The sequence below is a fragment of the Nycticebus coucang genome, chromosome 11, assembly GCF_027406575.1.
Source record: "Nycticebus coucang isolate mNycCou1 chromosome 11, mNycCou1.pri, whole genome shotgun sequence".
Lineage (NCBI taxonomy): Eukaryota > Metazoa > Chordata > Mammalia > Primates > Lorisidae > Nycticebus > Nycticebus coucang.
In genome coordinates this window covers 48,897,313-48,909,200 of record NC_069790.1, presented here as the reverse complement: position 1 = coordinate 48,909,200, position 11,888 = coordinate 48,897,313, and the positions used below count along the sequence as shown (strand labels likewise).

General features: G+C 31.2%; 1 protein-coding gene across 4 annotated transcripts in view; it reads left to right on the top strand.

Annotated features, from left to right (window-relative positions):
* The window catches only part of PHF14 (PHD finger protein 14), a 195,480-nt gene that overhangs the window by 138,406 nt on the left and 45,186 nt on the right, over positions 1-11,888 (top strand). For all 4 annotated transcript variants that reach the window (XR_008383698.1, XR_008383697.1, XM_053609493.1 and 1 more), the window contains one exon: positions 536-653. Coding sequence is in view for 2 of the 4 variants with exons in the window: in XM_053609493.1 (XP_053465468.1) it covers positions 536-653 (118 nt within the window). In the remaining 2 variants the exon portion in view is untranslated. Of the gene's footprint in view, positions 1-535; positions 654-11,888 lie in introns of those variants that run through there.

The window sequence follows — 11,888 nt, the reverse complement described above, 5'->3', positions numbered from 1 at the left end:
AAATTCATTTGAAATCTACTTTAACTTGGAAAGAGAGAAAGAGAGAGATGAGGTATAAATTGTATGTGTGTATAGCAATGATTGTAACGTAGTGTAGCTTAATAAGAATTTTTTAGAATTTTCAAATAATCACAATGTATTGGATTTAATTCATAAATTATATGTATTTCATTACATGCTTTTAAAGTATCTAATGGGAGAATTATTAATTCCTTAAATTCACAATTCAAATTGTTGTGGTTATTAGTTGCGAGCACATAAGATTATACACATAACATTCATTCATATACTCTTAATGTTTTTACTATAAAAGTGGTCTGAACGATAATTGTTTTGTTGATTTTATTGTTGATGTATTTTGTTTTTCCTCAAACATTTATTTCAGGTTTAGGTTACTTTTGTAATCATTAATCTTATGAGTCAAGAATAGAATTAACAGTTTTGAAGTTGAAATGTATAATAGTTTGTATTTTGTCTTTGGAATAGATGATTTTTATATTATTTAGATATACCTATAAATGTGTTTATCCTGCAGGTGTGATGAATGCAGACTCTGCTACCATTTTGGCTGTTTGGATCCTCCTTTGAAAAAGTCTCCTAAACAAACAGGCTATGGATGGATATGTCAGGAGTGTGATTCTTCATCTTCTAAGGTAAGAAAAGAAGAGTCTGTAAGAAAAAGGGTTATTTCCCTTCATTTAATAGTTTCTTCATATCATACCTAATTTTAAAGATAATTGGAATATGAATAATCATTTTAGGAATTACCCTTTAGGAATATATGACTGTATTGCTTAAATTATGGAAAAAACAACTCTGCTAAATGATAAAATTTCCTCTGTGGAATATTTTGCTGTTTTGTGTATTCTCTATATTATTGTAGCAAATTAAGTAGAGCTCTAGTAGCGAAAAAATCCAATCACCCTCTTCTAATGTGGTATTATCTAGGGAATGGCAAGACAGTTCTACTATCCAGAGTTATAAGAAATTATGTTAACCAACAGAATAACCAATAAAATCCGATTTTATTTTATACATGATAGTCATCTTAAAATATAATACATATATTGTAGATATTTTATAAGGTCTGTTTTTTAAAAACAGACAACTGGTTTTTTGCATCCTAAGTCTTATTACTGTTGTTTATTTTAGCTGAATAGAAGGGTTGAAATTGCTAGGAAGGTGGTTTAGATTATCCCCCAAAATAAATTTGAAATTCATGTTCTTTGATATAGATAGTCTAGTCTTAAATTGTGGTAATTTGTATTTAATGACTAGTCCTTGTGTCTTTAAAGTGTGCAAGTGAATAGCTATGCTCCTAATGCTTTGACTTATTTGACAGAAATATTTGGTACATTTGAATGAAGATATTCTAGTCAACTATGGGTTATTCAAATTGCTTTTTCTTTAGAGGAAATGAAAAGTAACTGTCTACTGTAGTATGGACATAAAACCATCTTTCTTCATGCTACTTAAATGCATTTTTCTGTCCTAGAGGGAATTAAAATCAATACTTAGTTCCTGTCTGAGAATGGAATCAAAAATACCCTTTTTTATCATTAGTTAAAAGGATTTATTCCAGCTTACTATAGTGATTTCTGTAAAAGTTTATTAGAAACTGTAAAAAGTATTATGAACTGTGTCAAAGCTTTTACATGTTGAAATGATATTTGTTGGGTTAAATAAATATATTACTATATGCAGAAACTGCAAAAGTGAATTTGGTTCTAGAAAAATGTAAAGGTTTTTAAAAATCTATTTTAAACATTTACATATTTTTAATATTATTAAAATATAGCATTTTATACATTTTATTTAATAGTCAGGCATCTGGGGCGGCACCTGTGGCTCAACGAAGTAGGGCACCAGCCCCATATGCCGGAGGTGGCGGGTTCAAACCCAGGGCCAGCCAAAAACTGCAAAAAAAAAATAGTCAGGCATCTTTGCTAATATTAAAACTCTGTGATAGCAAGAATTACTTTCCATTTATTTAGTAAGACCTTGATTTAAGAGGATGCATATTTAATATCCAAAAATGTTATTGCATAGTTAAAAATACATTCCCAAAATTTTATTAAAATAAAATAAGTTGTGGTGGTGCTTGTAGCTCAGGGTGCCTGCCACATACACCAAGACTGGTGGGTTCGAACCTGGCCCAGGCCAGCTAAAATAATGACAACTGCAACAACAACAACAAAAAAATTAGCCTGGCCTTGTGGTGGGTGCCTGTAGTCCTAGCTATTTGGGAAGCTGAGGCAAGAGAATCACTTAAGCCCAAGAGTTTGAGGTTGCTGTGAGCTATGACTTCACAGCACTCTAGCCAGGGCGACAGCTTGAGACTGTCTCAAATAAAAAAATAAAAAACATTGTGAAATACTATAAACTGTAAATAGTTGTCTTAGAGGACTCTTTATTGTATAAGGTAATTTTTAAGTGCATTTTTTATTTAAGGCTCCCTACCACTCCCACAAACAGTTGTTTCAAAAAACAATTTTTGAAAAGGATTTATTGCTTGCACATATTCTTTTGAAAAGGCTCTATACCGCTGTAAATACGTAGCATCACATTAAATGCAAAGCTGTCTTTATCACATTACATAGTAATTTTATTAATGAATATTGAAAATGTAAAGACCATATTTCAGATTTGTTGGGAGTGTAGCATACATTTTGTACATGTCATAGGTGCCAGTAGCCATCAGATAAGCTTTTGATTTGTTTTTATTTTGTAAAAATAAAAGCTTTTTATTTTATTTTATTTTATTTTGTTTTTATTTTATTTTATTCTGTATGAAAGAATGGGTCTTTGGACTCTAAATGGAAATCCTTTAGGAAAGCATATTGTTAGAAAACTTGCATTTTATTTTACTGGATTCTGTTTGAATATGAAATGTAAACAACCAACATCTTATCCAAATACCGTGTCAAATTTTTGGAATTTTGTAGCAGTTTACGCTAAGGATTACAGCAGTGAAATAGAATTATATTTTCATCATACCTACAATGACTATTAATATACTACTTTTTTCCAATGAAAAATTAAATTAAGCACAAAATTAAGGTGACTCTATTAATTCCCCTGAATATTTGTGTTACATCAATTCTGTTTTTCTTACTTTTGAAGACTGTCATTCCTGACTAGCAAGTAGTAAATTTCTGTTTGTATTTTTTCCTGGAAGATACTTCTAATACTGGAAGATGTTTGCCAGTATTAGATCCTAAGAAGAAAGCATTAGTAGATAGATAATGCCATACTTTATAATTCAGTCAATTGCTACAGCAGCTTTTACATTCAGAAAACTCTATATTATTAATATTGAACTCAAGAAAATTAGAAAAAAAGAAAGTCATATATTATTAATATTGAAGTCAAGGAAATTAGTAACATCTTAGAGCTTACAAAGAATCGTATAATGAAACTTAATGCACTTTGCTTATTCTGTGTTTTCCTACATTTGCTTTGGTAGAGTATTATTTGCTGGGTAGCACTGAGTATATTTGCCATGTTCCTATAGAAACGTATTTTAGTAACATGAAAAGTCAAGAGAGAAATACTTACTACCATGAGAAAGGAATAAATCAGTTGCACATAAATGTAGATAAGTAACTTTGTCCACCTTCCTACCTCTGTGGTAGTCAGGTTGAGTCCCACAAGTCTTAACTTTTACTATAAAATTTTGACTCCCCATACAAAAATTACTTATTGTGCTTAGAATTTTAGATAATACAAAGTGAGGGTATATTATTGAATATTTGCTAAAAAATGCATTGCACTTTAACATTTCATATTCTGTGAACTGGGGAAACGCTAATTGCCGTGTATACTCTGAGCCACTCTCGCACTTATGTGTGACTTTGGCTTTCAAGTAACAGGTTTTTTGCTGTCGGCTTTGTGGTGGCAAAAATCTTCTGTGTCACTAATTTCTGCCTATTACTTTTAGGGAAATTCCATAAAAGTCTAACAAGATTCATCATATCTAAATCCATAATTTTTTATTTTAACACACAAAGGTGTTAATTTATTTTTAATCATATCAATTTAATAATAATTTACCCCAAACTAGCTTTTATTAAACCCAAAATCATGAAGTGTGGCATGATGAGACTTTCTCTGTTTCATCAACTCTGTTATAAACCTAGGAAGTCAGAACAGAAACATATACATATTTATATGCACAAATGTAGATAAAATTACTCAAACACAAATACATCTTTTTCCCATAAGCTGTGCTTCCAAGATAATTGACTAAGGCAGCAGCCATCCAGACAGCACACTATTTATATTTGGTGGAATTAGTTCATTGCTACCTATGTGCATTGGTTTTTTTTTTTCCCCTTACTCTTTATTATTTTGTGAAAATCCTTTTGTTAATAAATGCTCTATGCTGGGAAAGCAACGTATGTTTTTTTCTCTACCTCACCCTTCTCTTCTTTTTTCCACCATCTCTGTTTCTATTCATTCATGCAAGCCAAATACCTGAAGTCATCCTTAAGCCTTCTCCTCCTTGTATCACATAGAAAATCACTTCCCGAGTCCTATGAAAATTTTCTAGATCCTTGCAATATTTCTCCAATCAACCCTTTTGCTCCCCTCTACTACTGCCTTGGATTCAGTGCCTTTTTTTCATTCTGTTATGATTTCTCCTATTTTAGAAGCTTCTAAATAGGTCTACCAGGCATATTCCCCTTTTATACATTCACTTCAGAAGAGCTCTAAATGAAGTGTTTGTACTCTTGAGAGACATGTGGAATGATTGATTAAATCAACTTAATTCTGTATAGCATCTTATTTTAATTTCTGTGTCTGGCTGTGTTTTATAATGTAAATAATATGCTAATATTATTGAACAGATATATAAAGCTTCATACATATGTATTTATATTGGGTGTGTACTTAAAATATTTTACTATTGGATACATCATCAGAAATATCTTATACTGCTACCAGAGTAATCTTTCTGAAAATACAGTCGTCACACCTCTGCTTTAAGTTTGTCTGTGTTTTTTTTTTTCCTCCTACATATCCAGAATATAACCCACAAACTCAGGAATTTAACATAAATAGGTAATTTCCACCTAATCCTCAGATTTCATTTAAGTTTTGCCATCAGTCCCAGTAATGTCCTTTATGGAATCACATGTTGCATTTATTTTTTATGTCTCTGTAGTCTTTAATCTGAATAGTCTCTTAGTCTTTCCTTAACTTTCATTATCCTGCTATTTTTGAAAATTATAGGCAGTTACTTCATAGAATGTATTTCACTATACATTTATAAAATGTATTTCACTATACATTTTTTCTGATGTTTTCTTATAGTTAGGTTTATTTTATGCATCATTGATAAGAATACCACAGCTGATGTGATGCTGTATGCATTCTACACATGATTTTGATTTGAACCATAAATAATAATGTTATCTTTAATCATTTGACTAAGAAGTTGTTTGCCTGTCTTCTTTACTCTCATCTCCTTTCTAATTAATAAGTGATTTGCGAAGACCCTTAAGACTATGTCAATACCCTATTTGTCATCAAATTTTCAGTTTTAGTCAGTGGATTTTGTTGATTATTATCATTATTTTGATATTCAAATAGCCCCAAATTAGACTAATATGAAAGCCACTTTAGGATGACTTTTGTGTCCTTTCAACATGACTCCACCAATCTTTGAGTACCTTCTTGCTATAGGTGTTCCAGACTCAACTTGTACTTTCTTTTACCCCACTCCTGGAATCAGCTGTTTCTCCAAGGTGCCTTGGTTCCTTATGATGGAGAATGGCATTTAGAAACACAGATTGTTACTAGGATGTTGTTTTTCCTAGTTCCACTTAGTACACACAGACTAGATTTATGTTTATCCATTTATGCATAACCACATGGTTTTTATAGTACTAAAAACATCCTAATTTTCTTCCTTTTCATCTTTATAACTCTCTTTTTTGATAGAAAACTGGCTCCCATTATTCTTGTCATATATTCTTATGTGATTACTCCCCTGTTAAGGAACCTATCTTTTGTTACCCTCTACCCTTACCCTACATGGATACCTACTTTGCTTACCACCTGATAACTTTTGAATTGAATCATTCAGGAAGAACAGAAAGAAGGGATAAGATAGATACTTGTATATTTTACAAGTTTCACAGAGGATTTTATGAGCAGTTAGGAATAAGAACTCTTATACCTACTTTATAAATCCTAAATTATTAATAAAATTTTAAAGCTAAAATTTAACTTATTTGAATTTTAAAACAAGTAATGTACAATATGTATAACGTAAGTACAATTCTGTCAAATTGACATTTTAATATTATGTTGCATACTTACATATAAGATATAAACCAGACTTAGTATTTTTTTTTTTTTTTTTTTAACATAGGGCATAGTTCACTCTCTAGTCCTCTCTGGGATTTTCTTGAAATAATCTCAACAACTCATGTCATTTTTCACTCACAGTGAAAAGAATTTGTCTTGGCATGGTAAATGACATGTATAAATATTTGTTTTAAAAATATTTCCTCTAAGTCATATACATGGATATTCGTAAGTGCCACTGAAGATTTAAATGTACATTGTGTACTTTAGAATGACTATGCCGATGCTATTCTAGCCTTTTCTCCTTGTTTGAGCTCTGTTTTGTGAAAAGCCATGGAGTGTACATGACAGGTCATTATTGGACTACTTAAGATGCACTGTCTTAGCTAGAGACTTCCGTTTGGTTCATTCTTACTTGATCTTTCTAGTAACATACTAGAAGTATGTTATTTATTACTACTTTTTGAGTAGTAATAAATTGTGACTTCGTATGCATAGAAATCTCATCCAAATCCCATTTTTTGGAACTGCTAGTACATGATATAGCAGCTGAGTCAAGAGTATTTCTTGATAATCATTTGTATTAAAAATCTCTGAGCAGGAAACAAATGATTTTCTAATTTCCATTTTATTTTTCTACATTTTCTGCTTAGCTCCTAGAATTTTATAACATATTAAAACAACATATACAAATACATATTTCCAAGTAAAGCAATCATTGAGAATTATGCCTCTTTAAGAACTGAACAGAACAATTTCTCCAAGGAGTATCTTGCAACAATACAGTAAATAATAAGCACATGTAATTGAACCTGATCATATTGGATATTGAATGTCTGAATTAATGTATTGAGAAGACTTATGAAAAATATAAAATTAAAATGAATTATCCTTGAAAGTTCTTTAAAATTTGAAGCATATACCTGACCTTTTTTAAAAAAAAGGACTTTTAGTATTTTTAATATTTTAACTATTCATTTGACCTCTGAGATTTTATCTGGTATTAGGTTGAATTTTAAGTTTCCAAATTAAATATGTTTAATAGGGAAGTCATTTTTTAGGTAAAACTTAACACATTTGTCTAATTTCAGTACTCTTCTAGGATTTCTTTTTTTTTTTTTTTATTAAATCATAGCTGTGTACATTAGTATGATCATGGGGCACCATACACTTGGTTCATAGACCGTTTGACACATTTTCATCACACTAGTTAACATAGCCTTCCTGGCATTTTCTTAGTTATTTTGCTAAGACCTTTACATTCCACATTTACTAAGATTCACATATACCCTTGTAAGATGCACCGCAGGTGTAATCCCGTCTTCTAGGATTTCTGTGACAGGTTTACAAAAGCTCATAAAAATATGCTTTACTTAGATTGAATTTGCCTTTTTACTGATATGTAAAAGGCTAGGGAAAATGTTTGTACTGTATTGTACATTAAAATCCCATAGAACAAATCCATGGTGGTTTGTAGACTTATTTTAAAAGTCTGAGAATTAAAACAATAGTGTTTATATGCTCAAAGATGGCTATAGTTTGGTATTTAAACATTAGATTTCCTCTTTACTAGTGGGTACAATGATGCCCCCAAACTTCAGTTGATCTTCTAGTCTAGGACAACGTCCTCAACTAAGTTCAGGCTGTGTCGTTCGTTTTCTGTAGCAGGCAAAATTGTTTATGTAAATGTCTGATAGCCCTTCTAATTCAGTGCTGTGCTTTGGGACTAATAATAGTGATTTGCCATCAATAATCCTGCTGATTATAGTTGGTATTGTGCTTAAAAAAAAGTAATGGGTTTTTGTTTAAACTGAACTTTTATGTTATCTTGAGATTGAACTTATTATTATTTGTCATTATTGCCTGCTCAGAGAGGTTGTTTATTTGACTGTCCTGAAAGTGTTTTCTGAAACCTACCCCTAGGTAATACTTTTATCAAGTAACAATTTTTAGTAAAGATTGTTTACTGATCATTCTTTATAACAGAATTGGAATCAATACTCATCTGTTGAGTTCTATGACCATACATAGTTTTCATGGCAACCATGTAATACACATTAATCATACAGCTTACTAAGTCATAGTCAGGTATTTCTTAAAAATCTATTTGAAAATGTGATTTCTTAAGGTAAAGTTTGTCAGTGTTTATGGCACATATATTTTGATGTATTTCATTATCAAATTCACAGAGAAAGGAAATTGATTAGAACCTTCAAAAATAGACAATTTGTTCTATATTGATGCTTTGCAAAATTGAAAAACTAAGTCACTTTCTGTATTATACTTACTACAGACACAGAAAAACTAAGTCATTTTCAGGTGGCACGTGGCCTGGTGCATTTACATAGCATGCTGTGGAATACCGTATGTAATAAACTAAATCACAACTGAGGCAATTAATCAAAGTACAGTAGGGTGCCATACGTACACATGCTTTTAAAAGTCAACAACTTCATATTGTCCTTTAATTAAAAACTTTTTTATGTTTTAATTTTTTATTATATTAGAGAAAAAGATTACTAAGTATCAGAAAATTAAGGTAAAGGATATTTTATTATAGCTTTTAAAGCATTCATACTAATATTTTTTGCCTAATTAATTCAGATTTCAAATATTAAAATTGAGTTACATAATAAAGCAAATCATCATAGATCATAATGTTATAAAATTGAGAAGTAATAATGGAATGTATTAATTATGTAAACTTGTTATTTCCTTATTTTTATACAGTGTGACTATCAGAGACATGTTCATTGTGGAGAGGTAGTCTTAGTTGAAATTATATTCTCAGAGTTGTGAAAGTAACACCTGAATAGGAAAGATATAATTTCTAGTTCAAAAAAAAAAAAAGCACTGTGCTGTGACTCATGCCTAAAATACCAGTGACTTGGAAGGTTAAGGTAGGAATCACTTGAGGCCAAGAATTCAATACAGTAGTGGCACCTTATCTGTGGGGGATGTGTCCAAGACCTCAAGAAGATGCCTGAAACCATTGTTTTTTCCTACACACACTTTTTCACATCAAGAAAGCAGTTTATGGCTTTTCTTTGGCATATTCAAATAGCCAGCATCACTACTCTTGCACTTTGGACAGTTACCAAATAAAATAAGGATTCCTTGAAGACAAGCACTGTGATACTGTGACAGCTGATCTGTTTACCAAAATAGCTACCAAGTGACAAATAGTAGGTGGATAATGTCTATGCCGTAGATGCTCTAAGATGATTTATGTCCCAGGCAGGATGGAGTGGGACAGTACATGATTTCACCATGCTATTTAGAATGGTATGCAATTTAAAACTCATGAATTGTTTATTTCTCACATTTTCCATTTAATATTTCCAGGCCATGATTCTCCACAGATAACTGAAACCGTGGAAGATAAAACTGCGGAATAAGGGGTGGTTTACAGTATGAGACAAAGGGCAGTAATTTATATGTGTAAATTCTTCAAAGCCCTATCTTTTACACCTTACAATTCTTTCCCTTTCTAACACTTGCTGCTCCGATTTCCAGGGGAAGGAAACAATAATATATGTACTTACTTCATTATAACAAATACATTTCTCTATTTGTTTACCTTCATGTTCTTTTAAAAATTGAATATTTTCCTGGCTTATTGTACCCTCAATGAATCCCCAACAATAAAAAAAAAAAAAAAAATTGAATATTTCCAGGAAGACCAAATATGCTGCTCTTAACACATTTTCCTTTGGTAAGGCAAACCGTGAGACTGTGGTCCACCCTATCCTCCCACTGACCAAACATTTCAACTTAGTCCCATCTTGCTCCATAGTAAATTAATAGCTTCAGTTTCTCATTTTACAGGGCTCTATGAGCTGCTTTTAACCAATAGGCTAGTGAGCATCACTGTGTTATTCCTTATTGTGCTCTATTTTTCAAAAATTTAAAAAATTATGTGATTTATACCACAGAGATTTTTACTGCTTATCAAACCATACACTCAGATGCCAGTGTTTTTTTCTTCCAAGGGTAGTCTACATACTACCTGCACCAGGATCTTCTAAAGTACTATTAAACATGCAGTTCAGAGGGCCCCATGTAAACCTGGTAAATCACTATCTCTGGAAATGGTGCTCAGGAATCAGCCTTTCTATAGGTTATAATTATTAAAGTTTAAGAATCTCTGCTCTTGAACCTAATCTCTTTTAAATTCTTTATACGTAGTTTTGTCTCTATTTAAGTGTTTAATTACCATACCTACTGGCTAACATGTCAAAATTTAATGTTGTATAACAGGACTGTCTTTGAAGCCCACAGACAAATTGAAAGTAGATTGATAACACCTGATCCAGATTCAGTACATTTCTTGCATCAGTGTAACATATGCCCTTTTTCTTTCCAACTTCTTAAATTTCTCAGCAGCATCTCAGGGATCTCCGAGCTACAAATTCAGTTTGTTCTCATCCAGAATTTCCTCTATTACTCTGCCTCATCTTTCATCCACTTTGTTGCTAATTCTTCCTTTTAAAAAATTCCTTTCTTGCCTTCAGTGAACCTGTTATCTCCTGGTTTCCTCTCTTTCACAGACATTTGTTTGGTCTTTTTCATAGACTTATCTAGGTTGGTTTTTCTGGGTTAATCTTCTTTTCTCATCATAGAGCCTCTATACCCAAAGTTCAATACCTTGCGAACCCATTTTGCAACAGAAAAACTTGGGACTTAGGATTTAGTGATCTATCCACTCTCTCTAATGATCTTAGGAGTGAGACTTTCTGCCTTTTAAAATATCCTTTTGTGTAATAAATAAGACATAGTAGCAATAAATTTGCCAGTAAGTTTTAGTTGTTCACTTCCTCTAATAGTCTCCTTTATCTATAATAGTGTAATAGATACTTATATTTAACGAAGATAGTCATTTCCTCTAATAGTTTAAATAATATTTATTTAAGTAGGAGGATATGTATTAACTCAATCTTCAAATAAAATATTATTCTGAAGATATGATTAAATATGTTGTAATTAAAGTGTTAGACTCTGAGGTTTGATTAACTTTAAATCCAAAAAATAATTCAAAGTAGGGTTTTTACTTAATAAAACTAGTATCTTTTACATAAAATATTACTTTAAAAAAATAACATACTTCTCACTGTTTTTCTTCTACTTTTTTCTTTTTTCTGACTCTACTTTTCTGGAAAAAGTTGGAATCAGAAAAAAAGTATATATACTTTGGCTATTTTTTGTAAGAAGTTTTATAAAGGTAATACATGGTCATTGTGGAGTATTTGGAAAATTTTTGAAAACAAAAAGAAGAAAATTATTTTAAATTATCTGCAATTATAGCCCCTAAAGATACTACATTTCTCTTCATGTTTTGGTAGTACATGCTTAAATCCTACTGCAACCTGCTTCTAAAAAATTGCAGTTATAGCATAATTTCTGTTTCATAATGGTCTTTTAAAAAATATAGAATTATATATGTGCCAGTTTTTCATGTCTTTTAATACTCTTCTAATCTGATTTTTTTTAAGTGCAGTATAGTATAGTATTTCTTTACAGAGGTATATTCTAATTGTAGTAGCTAGGTCAAGGAATATACCTGTGGTGCATCT